Raw genomic sequence first — 20,997 nt, forward strand, 5'->3', positions numbered from 1 at the left:
GCAAGAATAGAGCTCTGATGCGACAAAAAGAGAGAGCGCTTTGACAAGTCTGGCCATTTTCTGGAGCCTGCAAAGGCTCAGTGAAGGAACAACTCTCTGTTCATGTCTTAAATATTTAATGAATACAACACCCACAATTAAGCTTTTGAGTGAAGGTTCCTATTTGATCATGAAAATGACATGCCATGCACTTGGCTTACCGTCTATACCCCCCCCCCCTCCCAAAAAAAAAAAAAACAGGAAAAAAACCCAAAAACCTTTATGCCAAACATGATTTAATGTTCTTTTTTTCTCAAATAATACACACACCAATTTTGACTTTGTCCAGAAAAAGGTTTATTAAACAGACTTCTTGTTTGCAGCTGCAACCTGTGGAGAAGAAAACAATATGTTATTATATTTTTAATTTCAGCTCTGCTGCTGCTACAAATTTGTGAGTTTGGGGAAGTGGGGCATATGGATGGTACAAATGGCTAACCATTTAATCTCCTTCAACTCCAATCTAATCAAACTTCCCATCTGCTTAATCTCCCATTTGTTCATCTTTTACTTCTAATTTCCACCCATTTCAGTTTCTGCAATAGTGTTTCAAACAGTGCCTGCAACACATGGGAGCAACTTACCATCAATTCACAAGGATTTAAGAGGAACAGATCTTGGAAAAGAAATCGTTCTGTTAGAGTTGTGGGTAATATCAACATTAATACTATAATACAGAGCAGAAGAGTTGCGATGAATGAATAAGCCATTAGAAGCTACATAAAGAGAGTTAAGTTGAGCCGCGCCAACATCTTGCCAAGTTTAGTGCAGCAGGCAGGAAGGCGGGGCCGGCTCAGGTCTGCTCATCTGCATACTGCTCATTAGTATGGGTAAACAAGGAGAAAACTGGTGCCATACGGCAAACTCGCCAAGCATGAAATTCCCTTCTCATGTTTACCCCTTTTTACCCTTGGCTTGTCAAGACGTTGCTGCTTCTCTTGATTTTTGACAAGGCCCAACTGTGAGGGTTTGTTTTTAAACTAAGGGCAATGATTCTAATAACGTGCTGCAGAAGAAAATCTGCCCCAGGACAAGCGCCTCCAGAAAAGCGTTGCATGTCAAAGTGACACAGGGGGCTGGCGTCTTCCTGCCGTTGACACGACGCAGCATCAAAGCCACAACAGCAACCTTGTGATAATTTCAAAAGCTTAATGCTTCACTCCGTTTGTCACTAAACTGAGCTACTGAAAAAAAAAAAAAAAAACTGAGGATGGAATAACATTAAAATGCTTAGAAGTGCAAGATCGAAGCATTTTATTTCAGCAATGAGTCTGATTTACAAACCTATAACGCACATTGTTCTCTCATAAGCTAGGTCACATCTAGAGAAATCATAACCACATAAATTTTTAAGCAAATGAGAATTCCTACTGGACCCATCTTCCTGTTACACATCTGTAGCTGGTTTTATAACATATTTGGCATTAGAGGGTAAAAGATTGATGAGCTTTATAGTCTGCATGTCGCACAAAAGATAAAACCACACAACTGTGAAGTTGGCCTCGGGTCATGCAGTGTGATAACAGGCTTTTCACTGCTTGGTTGACATTTGAACCAACTCACATAAATCCTTTGAAAATTCTCAACTGTTGTTCAATCTGGATTAGATTATCCTATACTAGAAATAATAATCTGAGACCTTTTATTTGTTGCAGAGTGAGCAAAATCAGTTTTGAAATCTAAATTTGGCCCAATTTAAATACCAGAGAACCTGTTTTAAAACCTGATCTAAAGCAGGCTAAAAAGCTTCCAAATTGACCATTTGTGATTTCTAATATTTGGCCATTCATTATTTAAATAAATTTGACAAATTTACACCATTCACTAATTGAGCTAATCCAGATGGAAATTATTTTACTCATACTTAACCAGACAGAACGAAAAGCAAATTCAATATGTTCCAGATTTTAAAGACTCCAGAAAGTGAGATGCAAAACAGAAAGTTGTTTGGACAACAATGTTTCAACCACTGGTACAACTGCAATGAATGAACATCTAAACAACTAAAACAGCAGTACAAATTATTGGTGTAAATTTACACCAATAGGGTCCCTCTGTTGGCAAATGTGCTGAAGAACGTCAAAATAAAAATGAGCTAGTTCAAGAAAAAGGATCTCTGGTATCTGGTGGCCTAATTTTAATTTATATGGTAATGCTGAAGCATCAGGGTGATGTATCCACCGTGATAAAGGCATGAGAAGGTCCAGTTAAACAAGGACTGGTGCTGACACATTTCTCACCTACAGACAGCCGAGTTTGATTAAAATTACTATGGACTAATTGAAGAAATTTTTGATAGATTTGTCGATATCATTAGCTACAGCTAATGATGTCGACAAATAGTGTGAAGGTCATCATTTTACAGAAATTATGCAGAAAACATTTCCTGCTTTGATTTTGATTTAAATGCATTTTTCTCCCAACGTCTGCAGAGTTAATAAAATGCATTAGAGAAAACTCATAAATATTCATTTTACTGTTATAAAAAAGGAAAATTAGAAATGCAATCACTATAGTTTTAGTATAAAACAAGAACCAAATTATGAGTAAATTGTGGGACAATTTATGCAGAAGACAGTTTCTCACCTGGCCAGCAATTCTGTCCAGGTCTCTTGTTCCTTGGGAAGTCAGCCTTCGGCCACTAAAAAGGAAGGAAGAAAAAAAAAAAAAAAAAAAAGAGATCAATCTCTGAATTTATCTATACCCTATCGACCAAGTGACACATGTAAACTGCTAATCAATTCTCCAATAGGAGATGCAAAACTAGGGAGGGAACAAAAAAACTCAAAAGGCTAATTTACAATTATGCTTCAGGTGCACTTTAAAACAAATGACAATCAATTGTTTTGTTGTGTAATTACATCTCAATTGCTGGGTTGCAGTTCCAAAAACCCAGCAGTTTTTAATCACCGTTTTGAAAGTAACCGTTTCAAAGAAAAAAGATGAGAATTGGTGTCTGCTAACAGGCAGTTAGCTCGCCGTTTATGTCAAAGAATAGCAACAGTGTTTCCAAGGGGCAGCATTAGCTTCAATAAAGGCACAACAGAAAGGAGAAACAGTTGTTAGGACAGAAATGTTTGAAGACACATTCTGGGTTTTTCCCAAGACGTCCAATCTAGATTTTGTTTTCACTTGCCTCCAGAGTCATTAATAAAATGTTGGTTTTTACCGTCTCGTTTCGAGCCGTTTTGCTTTCATTAAAAAACATCAAGAGCCAGACAGTGATTAACCAAAGGCTGTTTTGTTAACAAGCTGTGTTTTGCTCATGTGTAATTTGTGTTCCCATCTACTGCTCTAAAATGCAACTCTGTTCCAAGCTGAAGCATCCTTTCTGAATATAGCAAAAGTCAGAAAAGGAAAATAAAAAAAATATACCTTTTGAATACACAGAGAAATATATCTATATTTGTTTCTCAGAGCTGTAAAAGCTGACAGAATGTTTAGCTATTAAGCAGCACAACTGAAAAAACCCAAGTGCTTATATATAAGGAGTTTTGAAGATAAAAACTAGGGCTGGGCGAAAAACGTATCACAATATAAGCATTTTATGTCAGTTGATGTCAGGATTAGTCCTTTGTTTTAAATATCCAAAATATTGTCAAACTGGCAGTATTTTATCCATAATTTCATCTTAAGCTGTTGTGCTCATTTTCCCCTTTTACTTTACTCTATCTTTTTCTTTTTCAGCAGTTATGGAGCGCTGTGACAAAATATGACCCGGCTCCCACATACTGAGGCAGAGTGAATGAAAATCATCAGGAGCTCATTCACAGGAGCCAAGAGGGCGACACCAGCTACTGAAAACAACCCTGGTACGATCATTTCCTCGCCACCAAACTTCACACATCCGAGACCGACAATAATACAACTGTTGGAAAAGTTTGGCTTTTGTTTTAGTTTGAAATACCAACAGTTTTAATCATGGGCTTAGTACATTTTATTTAATCAAAACCTACATTTGCAATGAACAATTAAATATTTATTCAAATAAGTATAAGCAAGCTCAAAGCCAAATAAACCTTTATCATTAATTTATTCCTCTTATTGTGGAACCTAATTTTGCAACTACCTGGCTAATAAAGTACTGAGGTTTTCAATTCAATTTCATAAGAGTGCAAAAGCATCTTCTACAGCCAACATAGTCATAATCAGGACTGGTTTAGTTGCGGGAATAAATATTTTTGAAAGTTTACTCAATGTTAAAAATACAAGTTGACAAAATGAGACCAAGTTTCACCTGAGCAAATGGAGAATCCACTGAATCATCTCTTGCGGAAAATGAATCAGTATATTTGGTGCAACCTTTATGAGTTATATATTTAAAAAAATGTTGAACTACTAAACATTTAATTCAAAAAGCCAGACATTTGCTGGACATTTCTGATGTACAACAATACAGAGCATTTCTACATTAACGAGTAGGCCTGTCACGATAAACGATGAATCAATTAATCGTATGACAAATTAAAACTATCAACATCATTTTAATTATCGCCTTTATCATCTCTTCCAGCCTTTTACTCTTTCTGTTGATGATGCTAAATGAAAAAAGGCTCAACTCCAGGGCTCTCCACTGACCCTCCCTTCCTCATTTCCTTAGTGTAATGTCCAGCGCACACTACACAATCTTAGAGCTGTCGGCTGATTGTCGGCCCATTTTCAAAACCTGAGAGATCACATATTAGCCGACAGAAATCCTAGGTATAATGTTTCGATCGGGTTTGATCATGCCGTGTGGTGTCCAACAATGGTCACCAAATAATGGCTACAATGCTTACTACAATCTACCTGCAATGCATGTGGCTCTAGTGTCAGCGTAACGTCCTGACTGAATGAAAATCATTACAACCTATTCATGTCACGTTAAAGAACAGCTGTAAAGTTACCGGGTTTATCAACTGCGGTAACAATGTTGCTCTAACTCCTCTCCTCGTCATTTCTATATTCTTGGCACGAAATGTTTTATAAACATTAATGTTGTTTCCACATATCTCCAATATCCACCCTGTGTCAGCTGTTTGGAATTCCCCTCTGTAATTTCCCCTCTGAAAGCTTGGAGGAGAATCCGCACTTTCTGATTAGCTACCTGTCACATTCAACAGGCTGTGTTAATGCTCCCAGTCGGAGAAAACCCTTGATTTAGATCGGAGTGCCACGACGATCTACTGTAACACACCACACACTACAGGATGATCGGTTTCGAAATCGCAAGTGACAATCTTACAACGATCAAAGTTCAAAGATTGTCGTAAGGGGGAAATGTACGTGTGAACTAATGTGTAGTGTGAACTACTGCATCATGCGCCCATCTTCTCTATTTAAATCTAATGATTAGTGAAGGGCAATATGGTAAACAGACTTTATAATCTGAACTCTTGGTTGAATGCAACATTTATTTACACTTTGGTGTTTTTATTCAAGTACATTTTTGTTAGTGGAGACTGAGAATCCATTTTATTTTTGGTTGTTTTGTTTATTTTATCAGTTCCAGTGTTGAGTGTTTTTTTGAAAATAAAGTGCATCTATCTTTGGCAGGAAATCGCATGAATTGTTACATCATTTCCATTAAATCAGTGTAAAAAGGTCTTCAAACAATATTATTGTTTATCGCAATCATTTTTGAGACAATTAATCAATCAGCAAAATTTGCTATTGTGATAGGCCTATTAACGAGCAACATGTTTAAAAACAATCATTTTAATTCAGCTCAATAAAATGTAAAACTATTTACTCTGGAGTTCTAGTGCTTCAAACTAGAATACTACTAGTAAATCTCATCAGTTTCACATCCCAACTGCAGAAAAATTACATGGACTTTGTTATAACTTCTGTTGAGGATGGTATGACATTTCTGCAAAGCTCTCTAACATTTAGACACCAGCTCAAGTTTTAAACCAGACTAATATCCTTTAATTATGGACATACTAAGTCAACAATGCAGAGCAAACAAAATATGTTGTAAAATAAAAACATTTGGAGGCTGTGTCTCATTACCATAACGTGATCAAGCTACAATAAGAAATTGATGAAAATGATGCCTTTCACTGCAAAAAATGAAAAGAAAATGAATCCATCCTGCATAGAATTGTACAACATGTCGAATCAAAACTTTAAGGCAACCTAGAACAGGTTTAGGATCTATAATCTATGCTTTCATCTCTTTGAAATGAAATATTGCCTAAAGCAAAAATAAATAAATACAACCCATCATAAAACACTTATTTTGCTAAACTCTTCAAAACATTAAATACAAACAGGTGCACCCAAGTAAGAATAGAACTCCCTGTTCACAGATATTTGTAAGAGAAGCTGATGCATAACATCACTTACCCATTGGGATCCTTCTCAATCATCTTGAGGAGCTCAAGAGCCTGCAGCACCTTGCGAGCCACATTTTTTGAGCCAACACTGTAGTGGGCAGGGCACACACCGTTCCTTTTGCGACCACCATAGATCTTAGTCATGGAGCCAACACCAGCACCCCCTCTGAGATACAGGTGGCGAACTGTAGATGCTGCAGAGAAAGATTAAGAATAATAAATCGGGTATTGTTAACCCCATGCAGTGGCAAATTAAAACAAAAGTCAAGTTGTTCCACGTAAAAAACAATCATGCAAATTACTGCTCTCCTACAGTACAGAAAATTATTTCAATCACAAAAGATATTCAGACTTACCAGCTCTGATGTAGAACCAGTTCTCATCACTGGGGGAAAGCTCTTTGTGCTTACCCAGCTTGACAAGGTCCACCCAGTCAGGCACCTTCAGCTTTCCTGACCTGGAGGGGAGAAAAACATCAGCATCAAATCTGATAAAATCTACTTTTTAAATTGAGCTAACAACACAAAATTCACATCAGCAGTTTCCAACAACCCAAGTAATTCAAACATACAAAGAAATAAGAGAAAGTTAATCCACAAATGACACTATGGAAGAGAGACAAGAACAAAGACTCTGTGAAAGTTCTAAAAAACAGATGCAAAATACAATTTAGTAACAATCTATAAAAATGTCACATTAACAGGTAAATAATACTGACTTCTTCAGGAAAGCCGCAAGGGCACGGACAAACTCCTGCTGGTTAACGTCTTTCACTGTAACACCAGGCATCTGCAAGAGATTAAACATCACATCATTATACATGACAGTACAATGTTAGATCAGTCGGGATAAGATATGCATTTCTTTAAGCCCAGAATTAGGAAATCAAATAGCAGTACCATGAAATACAGGAAACAGACATTATATTCAAGACAAATAAAAAAACAGCATACAAAATAAAAATCAACATTTTTCAACAATAAAATGTTATTTATAGAGATTAGGACTATTATTAAATGTAAAAGAAATTTGAGAGAATAACTTAGAAATGGTTTGAGAATATCACAAATTGCAGAAGAAAATATTAAGTAGTATTAAGTACATTAGTGATCACATTTGAAACAATGCTATGAATAACAAAGGTCCTTCCACATGCAATACTAGCCTGCACACAGCATATGCATTAGTAATGTTGTTCAGGGTGTAAATTAAACATGGAGCTATAAGACAATGGCTGTATGATATAAAATCTATTATAATATTCAACAATATGCATAAACACTTTGCCCCCACTTGATTTTGCCTTAACCCCACTGTTCCTCCTGAATTTCAGCATTTAGCTCAACAAAACTGTGCACATTTGACAAGGAATGGGATTACAATATAGTAAGTGATTTCATGTAGGTTTGAAATGGGTAACTAAATTAAGGATGATATTTTTACAATGACAGAAAACACGTAAGCTTTAAAAGTTAAAGGTGGCTCAATAAGTTATTTCTTTATTTTTTGTTCTAATTTTTCATTAAATGATGATGTTCAAACTTCTGAAGCCATTAAGGTTTAATACACAGCAAGCATCCTATGCAAGAAGCTCCATGTGCTGGCATTAACTGCAATGAAATGAATTTTTATTATCTTCACCCGAATGCCGGAAAACAACAACAGTAATGGTGTGATTTTAATCTTAATATTTAACTCAATTTTATTTCACTAGGAACAAAAAGCACACAACGTCACGAGTACCTGTGCATTAGCTTCCTAGCTACCGGCTAATTGGCTGATCATGTCCCTTGTTGTGCTTATCCAGTATTAAACACAAGTGTTGGGAATATATTTACGAATTTAATTAAAAAGTAAACTTAAAACAAATATGCATTATTACCTATACACAAAGTCAGATCTAGTACACTTAGAGAGCTAACAAATGTAGCCGGCATGTTAGCTTCAAAGTCGCATGTTGGCTTACTACCACTCTTGACGTAAAACACTATTCAGTAAAGCCTGTAAACCAATATACTTCACCAAATAAGCTATGATACACACATGGTGTAACCAAATAACATATTAAGAGTAAAAGACAGTCAAGTGCGGTAGCAGGCCAAATGAGGCAGCATGGGGGCAGCCATTTCTACCAGCACACTGAAAATCAGCACTCTTAAAATACTTAAAAACTAAGAGTCATATTCAACTATTTACGACAACTACCAAACACTTCAGTTAAATAGGCATTATACCTCAGCAGGGTGGGTCTAAAAAGCAAACTTATAGGTACTGAAGATATTTATGAACATAAATGTGATAAGAGAAAAACAGCGATTTACCTCGCTTGTGGACAGCGGAGGGAAGAGGGAGGAACGGGGTTTCCCACCCGTATTGAAACGGGTAAATCTTGTTTTTTCTCGCGAGACATAAGTGCTTCCTGCTGCAATTGTTGCAATTGTTTACAGAAAATACAATAAAGTAACAATTGAAATATAATTAATAAAATAAAACAAAAACAAAACAAACAAAAAAAAACAGACAGTGAAATGGGCACATAAAGACACATGGAAAGTTGACAGTTATTCTTCTTTATTTACCATCCCTAATGTGTTCAATCCTGTTCAATTCAATACGTAAATAAATACTAGAGTAAACACGTCTTCAGAATTCACCTAAATAGTGAAATGAACACTTCGCCTCCACTGTGAAACATGGTGGTGATGCTTTTCAATATGCTTTTCCGTTCTTCAGCAAGGCTTGAAGCTGGGATGGAAGTTCACTAAACACTTAACCAGAACTACAGTGGAATTGTGGTATTTAATTCAAAGTGTACTGATGTGCTACAATGGCCCAGTCAAAGTCCAGACTGAAATTAAAAAGAGAATGTGTTGCAACACTTTAAAGTAACTTTTATCCATCTAGTCACAGTTTGAGCTAAGAAAAATAGGGTAAATCAAAGATTTTCAGATGTACACACAGAAAAGCAGTTCTACTTAGTATTAACTCCTCAGGTTGTCATGCAAATGGCACTGTACATATTGACAATGTGATTCATTATACTGTGCACCTCTATTTGTTGCACACTATTTTTTCTGTCTTGCAAGCATTTAGTTTGTAATATAGTAATATCCAGGTGGTTTATATTAAATATTTCACTTTGTTTTTCTTTTTTTTTATTTGCGAAGTTGTTTATTGCATTGTATGTTTACAAAATAAGCTAAGTTATGCAAAAAAATAATGTTTAGAAGGTTGTACATTTACAAGTACGATTAAACTTCAAATAATATTTTTATCCAATCAAATATAGACATATTATAAAATATGTGTTAATGAGGTTTTTTTTATTTCTGCATATTGTTACATTGAACTATAAGAAAACATTGCTTAATGTCTTCAATGTTTAATGTAAATAATATAAAATTTTAAAATGCAATGTTAATTAGTTCGAACTTGTGAAATTAAGTATTCTCCCATACAATTTCCTTCATGAACCTCATCATTTTTAGTTCAACATTGTTATTGCAGTCTTTAATAGACATCATCAAAATGTAATTAATTTTCATGTAATCTCTGACTTCAAAAACCAATTACATATAATCTGTCACCAACCACTTTTTAGGAGCATAAACAAATAATGATAATAAAAAAAACAGTTAAAAGGGAATTATTTATTTGGTTGCTCCATTGCTAGAGATCTTGTTGTTACAGGGTTTTAAAGTGAAAGTCTGTAAACACAATTCATTGTTTTATTTTACTGCTCATTAAATTTAATGTAATTTTTTCAACAAGGCTCCTTTTAGGACCTAATTCCAAGATGAACAGTACTTACATTGAAGACTCCATCAGGATTTAAGCTACTATTCTGATTTCTGTACCTCATTTCCATGTTGGATATGTGTTTTTGTGAAAGGCAGTTTGTTGATTCAGGTCAGTGTGCCCCTGCCTGGAGCATAGCACTGTTGGTAGAATAATTTGTGCACAGACTTGAGCTTTGAGCATAAAAGGCTTCACTCTGCAGTTCAAGGAAAATCATTTGCATTACATTAAAATGAAAGATGAACATTCCTAAAATATAAATAAATAATCGAAGTAGCTTCGGGCTTTATTCCTTAGTTGTTGTTAAAAGTGTTGTTTTTTTTTAATTTGTCTGACTATTTCAAAATCAGTGGATTAATTTACCATAAGGCAAAATTTTAACTGCTTATATAGAGTTATAGTGCATGTGAACACTTGCAACTTATCCTTTCAACCTACAGAAATGCTTTTCTCCAATCCTTTCAAAATGTCCTTCATTTATAGATAATCAAATTAACCTTGTTTTAAATAAGTGGACACCTGGGATCTAAAAATTTCAGGAGCAGATAGCCTTGCTAAATGTTTATTTTCAAAAAGCTTTGTCAGAATGTCTGTTAAAATAATCGATCATTAATTGTTACTTATTGATAATTAAAGTCTTAGTCATGAGATTGTACTATAACTAAAGTTCTAGTTTGTTAGTCTAAAGAAGATATATAAAAATGACATTTTTTAAAAAATGTGGCTGTCTCATGTGACATAGTTCTTAAATTATCCCAAATCCACTTTTAATTGGTTGACCGGACTGTGAGATGTGTCCTACCCATGCAGTAGATGCTGCTTTCAGCAGCTCTGCAGAGTCTGGAGATGAGAAATGAACCTGAAGAATCCACCAAGAAGATTTTGCTTGAAAAGTATGTGAAAGAGGACTGCTTACCTTTTTGAGATTTGATTGTGATAAATGTTTGTTGCTTACATTTTGCTGGACATTACTTAGGTATTTAGTTCAAGAATAGAATTAGATTTTTTTGTTTTGTTTTTACATAATTGTGTTTCTTTTACTTAATTAGTCATTACAAAGTGCACATTACTGTGATTAATAACAAATTTACCTTGTGTTTAGGTTGATTGCTGTAAGAGCAGTGTGGATTAATTTTAGTGTTGATTCCAGTTAATTATCCTCCTGAAATACACTACTGAAAATCTTGAGACTGGAAAAATAGGAATTAAGATATTTATAATGTTTTGAATTTTGTTTGTAGTTTTATAATACAGAAAGAAGAAAGAGGAAAAATATGCAAGTTGTCAAATGATGGAAAACACAATTTAAACTCAAACAGGCTGTTCACCAGCCAATTAAAAATGTAGGACCACTAACCTCAAAAGTGTATCAGTGCTGAATTTGGACACAGCAGGACAGCTAGTTTTTGAAAAGATCCTAAAATCAGTTTTACAAATATCAAGTCATAGCTCAAATTCAGACTCTTAGATCACTAACCCAATTATTGCCCAATAACAATGGAGTCGTATCTGTCAAAGAGGTGCTTAAAGAACATAGCCCTGGTCTCGTCCCTCACATAAACCTGCCTGTTTGGACTTCGCAAGGAAATGTTTTCTGCCTGGCACAGTGGACAAGAATTCATTATGATCTGGAAGCTCTTTTTTTTCACTCCCTGCAATGGCGCCAGGGGCGTCAAACTGCAACTGCCAATATGAAGATGTTACAGAGGGCAACTATGGTTTGTCTTGCAATCACTGGGTTCTTCAAGGAGAAGAATGTTTTTCTTCTGCAAGGTCCCTTGATCAAAAACTCATAGAAGTTTTTTGGGGATGGATGAGAGGGAAGATTTACATTAACAGAATTTCAACCTAGTGATGCTGTTCTTGAAGCCATCATCACATGGAGCAGTGTTCCCACCAGTGGAAAAACTCGGTTCAAACAAACTTCAGTCCTACTCACAACTGAGTCTTTATAACATTATTAGTTCTCTTTTTTGTCATTGAAAAATCTCCAGTTATCTGATAAACAGCCTGTTTGGAGTTTTATGGTCCCTTTCAATAAATTTCTTACTGTATTTTTTTTGTCTCTTGTTTTCTTTTCAATTCAGCAAATTGAAATAGGAGTTTCAAAAGTATGATCAGGATTATACACAAAAATATTTTCTAGCTTATTCAATGTGACAGATTTTGGTGAATACAGCTTAGGTGTTCTTAGTTTGATTCTTCATTCATTCCACCTACAAAATAGCATACTGATTAAGAGCTCTTATCTCTACCATCCTACACAAACCGAACCAAGAAAGAAAAAAAAGAGTGAAAATTAAGTGATTATGGCTTCTCTTTGCTTCACCTTATTTTAGTGTGTGCCTGTGCTCCTTTATTTGCATAGTTGTCTGGATGGCAGAGGTGCTGTTGCCCTTTGCACATCTTAGATGGAAAGGGCAGCTGTGCTCCAACATTGACACAATTGATATGTTTGCAGAGACAGGAGAGAGATAGAAGGTGGGTTGATAAGCAGGAGGTTTATAAATCAGGTTCATTGTGTCAGTGAGGGTGTAGACAGCGTGAGGAGGGGACAGAGATCCTGAAGGGAAATAAAAAAAAGACAGCTTAGACTTAAAGAAGACCGATAAGAGCCTTGTATATTGCATCAGCCTCATACCAAGGCTTTAAACAGGTAATAGTTCTTTTCTTTTTCCTCTGATTGCCTTCCTGAAATCACACAAACATCTGGGTAACTATGACCTTTTCATATCTTTTTTAACCAGTTGCTGAAAAGTTTGACATCATTAATTGTAATAGATTGATTGATGAACGAAGACAATTACTTACACTCCAAGACTCCAACTAACAATTTGAATTGAAAACTCACACAGAGGATTAAAGCTTAATAATTAGGTCAGTAAATCAATTCTGCCCAAGCACTTCAGATGGCAAGACAGGAGACGACTGTATAAAGTGATTATGAAGTGGAATATTGGCGTTATTCAAACCATGACCACTATTGAGGTGATGTCTAACTACAAATGTTTCGAAAAGGTCAAACTAATTACATTGAACAGACAAGTCACATAACGAGGCAGCAAATCTGCTGTTTGAATTTTTCTCCACTTTGATTTTTTTAAAACTTTTGTTTAGAAATTGTACTAAAACTTGCAGCCAATCATTATGAATGCGGAAAATTACTTATCGAGGTGGAGAAGTGAACTGGTATAATTGACTGGTGTGCATGCAGCGCCCTAAAAAGTACTCACACCTCTTGACGTTTTCACATTTCAATCTGTAACAGCCACAAATGTTAATGTATACTTGAGGAATTCTGCTATATGTTTTATTTGTAGGTAATTGTAAAGTAGAAGGAAAATTATACATGGCAAAAGGGTATAATATTTTACTGAATTACCTTGTGCTCCTTCTAATGCTACAAATTATCTTCAAGCTTTACATGTCAAAAGACTGAAATGTCTTCCCATGATTATTTACGAAAGAGCTTAAACACAGTCAGATTGCAATGAAAAGCCTCTCTGAACAGCAGCTTTCAAGTCTTGCCACAGATTCTGAAGTCAGTTTAGGTCTGGACTTTGACTTGTCCAAATCTAACACCTGAAAATACGTTTATATTCCATTCCATACTGGCTGCTTGTAAGTTTAGAAATATCCCACTGACATGTCAACTGTGTCTCTTGGTCTTCATGAGGTTGCTTGCTCTCTACACTTCTGGAGGCAAATTGACTTACATATATTTAGGGGTGTCAGAGTAAAAGGAGTTAATTACACTTTGATTTGTCAAACATTTTGAAAACTTTGTGTCCTTTTCCTTCAATTTATCAACTATGCACTACTTTGCATAGGTCTACTACATGAAATCTCAGTGGGATACATTGAAGATTTTGTGAAGATAGCTTCATAAAATGTGAGACGAATTGTGCAGAACTTTGTATTATATGGATACTTTTGCAAGGCACTCTAAATGTTTGGGCCTATTTGTGTCTGAGAGACAATATGTGAAAGAATGGCTGCACTACACAGGAGAAGTGAAACAAGGTCAACACTATGGATAAAAGAAAATGGAAAATGCAGTGTTAACATTGTGTTGCCTCCCAGCTTGGTGCTTGTTGTTGTGTGTTTGCATGGAGCTCACATCCTCAGAGGAGAAGTTCTGTCAAGTCTGGTCCAGCCTGACCTTTTCACTCTCTGGGCATGTTTCCAGTTCTCCAATACCTATCAAAAAATCTACTATCTTTACATTGGGAGCACAAACTTGCATCTTTTAATACTTTCTCCTGCACTCTTCCCAAATGTTTTAAGTATTCTGCACATGAACCCAGTGTGCTTAACCTCGATATTTCCTCAACTCTTTGTCACTCTTTTCTCATTTATATTCCCTCTCTCCTTTGGCTTTCTATTTGTGTTTGACCGTTCTTTTAACAATCTATGCTGCTTGAGCAATTCTTGTGGAAGACCTCTGTGGGAACTCAGGGCAATGCCAGCAACTACTGTAGGAGTAAACAAAGCTACATTTGCATAAGCACTGATATAAACACATTTCTTTAACTTTATCTTAAAATTAAAGTTTTCCTGTTCTATTTTTCAACTTATAAATAACTTTTTTCTTTTGTTCATTTTCTTTCAGAAATGGAGTTCATTTGGCTGTACTCCCTTTGCCAGTGCACTCTTTCTTTGTTTCTGATTGTGCTCAGTGTGAGATTGTGCATGGCGGTCAGCAGCAGCAGAGCTGTGGCTGATGTCCACCAGGAAGCACAGGGTGGTGGGGTACAACCTGGAAGTGTTTCATCCTGTCTCCGGCTGTGCCTGGGCTGTGTTGGAGCCGTGGGTGGGGCAGTGGGAGTTCCTGTAACTCTGCTGCTCAACCTGCGAACACCCCACTGTCTCTACACATGCATGACACTTGTGTGTTGCCCTTTGCTGATCCGACAGTTTACCATGTTCCTGTTAATGCTGCTCACACTGGACACCCACCTGCAGCATCATTTGGCAGACAGGTGAGTCTGACAAATGGAAGAATCAAAATCCAAATTGAGCATAAAAAGTTTCCAAATTGGAAAATGTATAAGTTAGATGTTATACATGAAATATTCTAAATAAAGAAGCAAACAAGGGAGTCGTGATGCCTCTCCTTAGTGTGAAAAAGTTCAAAATCTAGGTACCAATACCAACAACTCTGTTCAAAATAAATCAACACAAATGAAGACAAACATTTTGGATCTTCTCTTGTATCAATTTGATTTAGATTAGAAACATTACTCTAAAATCCAACAGACATGACAGTACCATTAGTAATTCAAAATTAACCTGGTGCCTATGTCTGACGATCATTGGGGAAGAGAGGCAAAACAAGGCCCTAATTCCTAAGGGCAGTTCAGAGTAACAAATTAACATGTTGTTAGACATGGAGAGGACCCAGCTAAGCATTCAAACTTAAAATAAATCCAATCTGACTAAATACAAATGCAGTTTATATATCCCCAACCTCTTTTGTTGAATCATTAATTAGGCACTACTAACACTGTTTAATTTCACCAGCCACACTTAGCCCTGATTACTACCATGCCTGTAGAATCAAGAAATCACTTAAATAAAATCTGACATTGAACACATTGGATTCTGAACAGGTGAGGAACTCAGTTATTGTCCATCAGTCTGTAAGGATTACCAAGCCATTTTTAAGAGTTTGAGACTGTAATGCACCACAGTCAGAGCCATTGTTTATAAATGCAGAAAACTTTTCACAATGATGAATCTTTCCTGGAGTGACCAGCCAACGCACATCTCATCCACCAAGTCACAAAATGACCTTGAACCACATCTAAATCGCTGTAAGCCTCATGTGCTAAAGTCAAAGTGTTCATGATGTAACAGTACAAAAGAAGCTGGGGGAAAATGTCCACCTGTAAGAAGTCATAAACAAAAACACAGTATTGCCTTACGAGCCTGGTGTACATGTTGCTCGTGTATTTGCAGCTGTGAATAATTCATCAAGTTATGCAGAGGACAAACATTAGCAGGAAAAGCATAGATGTTGTTGTTTCCAGGAGATCGGCTGTAAGCCATGCAAGGAAAACATCTCTGCTGCCCAGTTTTCCTTCAAGCACAATCCTGGATTATGTCAGTCTTCACTCAGCCAATTCATCCAATTGGGCTGCCCTGCTCAGCACTTGGCGACACAGCACACTCCTTCACACAAAGCCATCCACAATCCTCTATGCAAAATTGAATGCCTGCCTTGTGTCCATATAAAGCAGACAGAAAAAACTGTCTCTGTTATGGTGCATAGAGAAAAACATATACATTGTTTTCCTGGAGCATGAGAGGCTGCTGTGTGTGCTGCTGTTCTGAAACTCATGCAGAGATGGCCAAAGATTTGCACAGTCCTGCAGAGGATTTGCCACATGGTTTCGTAGTAAGTCCACCCTGATCTGTAAATGACACAAATTGGCAAAAATGAAACTCTTCCTGAAATATGTTACTTTGAAATTCTCTTTACGGGGCAATTAAGCATTTGTTTTGCCCAAATGGTTTGCATTTCACAGGTTATTTGAACAGTTACAATGCACTCCTCTAAGGGATGTTGCATATTAATTGAGACATCAGTTGTTGATACTGACGGCATTAGAGCTATTTCATGTCACAAGTCAAGTCATACAGATATCTTTATTATAGACTGGAGTCTAATTTTAGAACTTACTCTAACATGTTTATAACTTTCTGGCAGATACTCTTCAGTGGTGACCCGTCGGCGAGCTCTGTGTGTGGTCCTGTTGTGCTGGTTGGGATCAGTTCTCTCGTCCTTCGCCCAGTTCATAGGCTCAGATGTCCTCAGCTCCTCCAGAAGTGATGGCTCTGGTCTCAGCACCGAAGGTCATGGACTAAAAGCCAACTGGACCACCTCCTCACCCCCTCTTACAACAAGCCCTGTACCAAGGTACTTTCATGACCGTGAGGTAATTGGGAAGTTCCTCCCATATGGAGGTTTCTTGTCAAAGTTCTATGTGGAGGATATGAGCAACTTCACCTACGCAGAAATCCACAGCAGCCACTGGGGCGTGTGCGCTCCTGATGCTATCCTAAGCCCGCAGTTTATGGTCTACGTTCATGGAATGACAGTCTTTATCCTGCCTCTTCTTTTCTTACTCGCCATTTACTTTGACTTGCTGTGCAGTAAGCCAAAAAAGCCTCTTTTCAGCCACACTATTCCTGAGAAACGATCCCATTTGCTCCGCTTTCTGGTCCTTTCCATGTCTCTTTTGGTTATGCTTTGCCTGCCACTCTATATCATCCAGGCTCTCTTGCTTTTTAACCCCCGTGCCCATCTACCTTTCTGGGCCCATCCAGGTGCCATATTCCTCTTTCAGATATATGCTCTGGTTCCCCCGGTCCTCTTTACTCCTCCAAGGAAGCAAGCGGGGGAGCAGCAGGCATCCTTTCAACTTGCTGTTCCCAACCTCCAGCCTTCACTTTCTCATTTCAGAGGAAAGTCTGTCCACACAGCACTGCGTGAGGTAATGCAAACAGTTCCGTGGTCTTCAACTAAAAATTCTCTCAAAGCTAAAGTGCGCCCAGAGGCCTGAGTTTTGAAAGGGTACAAATCTGTATCTTGTGCACACTTTCACATAAAGTAGGTGAACAATCCTGTTTGCAAAAGAAATATTAAAAAGAAATAACCTGATTCAATATATATGTTAGCATTTTTATCTAATCATCAACAAATCAGGTACATATTATGAGTTAACTTGAAAACAGAAAGGCCATTTAATTATCAGGTCCCACACAAAATGTCAGGAAAATTAAGTCTCCAGATGATAGCCAGTTTACTGATCATAGATGCCTGTTTCCTTTGACTGCTCCTTCCTCTGGGCTTTATTCTTCTCCTTTTATTAATCCCCACTAAGCTAACTAGTGATGTAGATATATGTGTGACAGAGACTAATTAAACATTCCCTAATAACAGCAGTCCAGGGAGATTCTGGTATTGTAGGCGAAGCGTAATTAACCCCTGGTTATGACACAATATTCAAGGCTGCTTTGACTTTAGTTGTGAATACAATGTGATGCTCTTTTGAAATAAAAAGGGTCTTGCTCACAATAATTGGATTGTTCATTTGTACCATGTTGGTGTTACGAAATCACTGATGGAGAAAAATATGATAAATTCATCTCCCTCCTCATAGAATAGAGTCTTGAAAGCCATCTTTTCTTCTCTGCTTCTTTGATTTGTCCTGATAATAACCAGCAATTTCTTTTGAATTTTACATTCATCAGCTCTCATAATTGTCCATACTGAGCCACGTACAATACCTTGTGTGTGTGTGTATGTGTGTACTTTATGTGACAGACCAAATCAAAGTAGTGCATAATTATAAAGTGTAAGTAAAATGTTGTGTGGTTTTCAGCAGTCCCCATCCTCACCCCTCCAATCGCCGCTCCCAAAATGCGGTCATTTACGGTTATCGCCCTAAATGAAGTACAGTGCAAGACTGAAAACCTCCATTTTCTGCAATTACAGACACGCATATTTTAATGTATCTTTTTAACTTTCTATGTATTTAAGCTAAAATGTCTGTCAAATTTTGAATGAATGCCTGTAAACAGAAATGTTGCTGTCCACAGTCTTTCAAATTGAATTAGGTCTGGAATTTGATTAGGGATTTTTGATACACATTTATGCTTTGATGTAAAAAAATAATTGCTGCTTTTGGTGTGTGTTCAATGTTGTCCTGGAAGAAAATGTTCCATGAAAAACACAAAGACATTTAAGGGTTTGAATATATTCACATTTCCGCATTTGGTGGCTTAAAAATGAGGATGTAGCATTCCAATTAATTTGAATGATATTAATAAGCTAATTAGAAGAAAAGCTATGAGTCAGGCTATGCAAGAGGGAGTAAAGGTGATAGGCTACAGTGACCTCCTCCAATTCATGGTTTAGGACTCACCTACCCATGGATTTTCTGTAGAACAAAACTCCAAAATATGCACAAAAAATGTGCCTATTGGCAGATGTTTTCATAGAAAATATCTGCAAAAAATTTAGAAAGAAAATGCAGCTTAAAAAGCTGAAATATTTGGATACAATGCTACTTGACAAGTTGTTGGCTGACTTTTGAGCACCATTCATTTTTCTTGCCATTCCCTGGTTATATATCCCCAAGAGCAGGGGAATGGATGTTAGCTATTGCTATGGTGATAAGACCACTATGTGCCTTATGGCATCTTAAGATATATTTGGTATTTGACTAGGTTCTTACAAGCATTTTTAAAGGGAGTCTCAAGTATTTATGGATGGGTAACTATGGTCCCCAATTTTTGTGAATACCAACTGTAAAAATCATGTCAGCATAGAGAAAACTGCAAAAAGAGATAGAGAGGGTTGGGAAGTACAGGTACATTCATGGAAAGAAGATGCTCTTTAAAGAGTTTTTTGAAGATAGACAAAATATGGAAGACAAAACATTTTTCCAAAGCACCAAACGGGCAACCACTTGTACAACTCCTTTGTAGTTAGAGTCATACTATGGTTTATTATGGACACTGTTGAGTTTTCAGTCACCACAAAAAGCCTACACTGGAACACATTATTGATACATTATTGATACAGCAATTTGGTAAGGACAAAGGCAGGAAGAGAGGTGGTGCAGCTCTCCATTTGATTGCTCTGCTTGTCTAAAAGCTTTCTGCTTCCTGATTATGCAACACCAAGATACACAAGTCACCTCGATCAATGCCTCATGCTAACAGCATCATCACTGTGTACACATCACTCTGTGTCATGTGCCATGTCAGATTCCCACTGTCACCAAAGCAAAATAACTGAAGATGTGTTCAGGTTGCATTCACAGAAGGATAAAACTTTTCTAATGTACCATGTTCCAGCCAAGAAAATAAATAAGCTCAAGATCTAGTTGAGTGTGATATTTACTGCAACTCGTAGAACTGAAATATGATGTAGTAAATGGGTCATAACTGGGAAATTCTCTAAGATGAGCCAGTTTCACATCATTAATCTGTTAAACTGGAATCAAAAAGAAGCAGTATGGTTTATTCATAGGCTTTTGGCTGTCGATATACTACAGAATATCACTATATTCACTGGATTATGTTGGGTAGAGGTTTCAAGGCCTAACTTTCTTTTTAGATTGTTTTCCAATGAGTCAAACTCCTCTGCACTGTCATAATTGGCTTTAATTTCACTATTTTTATTTACTTATTTATTTATGTGGGAGGACCTAAATTGGGCTTAAGAGTGTGGACACATATTTGCTAAAGAAGTTGGAGAAATACATATTTTCTTCCAGGTAAACTCAGTTTTTTATCTCAGTGCATCTGCTCCAATGCACTATGTTGCATCAAGGGAAAGTAATAAGTTCACGATTCTATTCCACTCACTTCCTGTCCAGACCTTGTACCTGACCATGACAGCTTATTGTGCACTGTGGGCTTAACATCGTGAACACAAGTTTGATCAAAAAGGTGCAGGACAAAAGAAGAAGGATTAGACATAGAAAAAAATATGCGCTGTATCTGAAAGCAAAGTCTGTAAGAAATAGAAAGAATTTTTGATCGATGCATTATTCTCCACTTAATTCATCTCTATGTCAAGTTTTCTAATAGGTTTTATGGAGTCATTTTGTTGCTGTTTTCTGTCTCTCAAGCTGTTTGCAATTGCAGTTCTGCAAACGAAGTGTCAAAAGACTTTTTAAATTGGTGTTGTCTGTTTTGTGTTGACAGAACACTGGTTCATAACTTTTGTTTAAAAGACTTTTAATGCCTGAATGATTTATACGGAAGGGATGTAACAAACCAATCCTTCTATACATAGTTTGGTACTGGACACAAAATAAAA

General features: G+C 36.7%; 1 protein-coding gene across 1 annotated transcript; it reads right to left on the minus strand.

Moving 5' to 3' along the window:
• Positions 1 to 312: 312 nt before the first annotated feature.
• Positions 313 to 8,731, minus strand: rps19 (ribosomal protein S19). Its single transcript, XM_044117993.1, has 6 exons — positions 8,681 to 8,731; positions 7,078 to 7,148; positions 6,716 to 6,816; positions 6,370 to 6,553; positions 2,626 to 2,680; positions 313 to 369 (listed from the first exon to the last, which is right to left on the minus strand). The coding sequence occupies exons 2-6, from the start codon at positions 7,146 to 7,148 to the stop codon at positions 340 to 342; spliced, it is 441 nt and encodes a 146-aa protein (XP_043973928.1). The 5' UTR covers positions 8,681 to 8,731; the 3' UTR covers positions 313 to 339.
• Positions 8,732 to 20,997: the final 12,266 nt, after the last annotated feature.

Source organism: Gambusia affinis, linkage group LG05 (assembly GCF_019740435.1).
Source record: "Gambusia affinis linkage group LG05, SWU_Gaff_1.0, whole genome shotgun sequence".
In the NCBI taxonomy this organism is placed as follows: domain Eukaryota; kingdom Metazoa; phylum Chordata; class Actinopteri; order Cyprinodontiformes; family Poeciliidae; genus Gambusia; species Gambusia affinis.

Excerpts from the sequence above, each read along its gene's own strand:
- rps19 (XM_044117993.1), bottom strand. The coding sequence starts at position 7,148 with ATGCCTGGTGTTACAGTGAAAGACGTTAACCAGCAGGAGTTTGTCCGT. Across the intron at positions 2,681-6,369 it reads ATTGAGAAGGATCCCAATGG|TGGCCGAAGGCTGACTTCCC; the intron begins GTAAGTGATGTT and ends CTTCCTTTTTAG. Across the intron at positions 370-2,625 it reads TGGACAGAATTGCTGGCCAG|GTTGCAGCTGCAAACAAGAA; the intron begins GTGAGAAACTGT and ends TCTTCTCCACAG.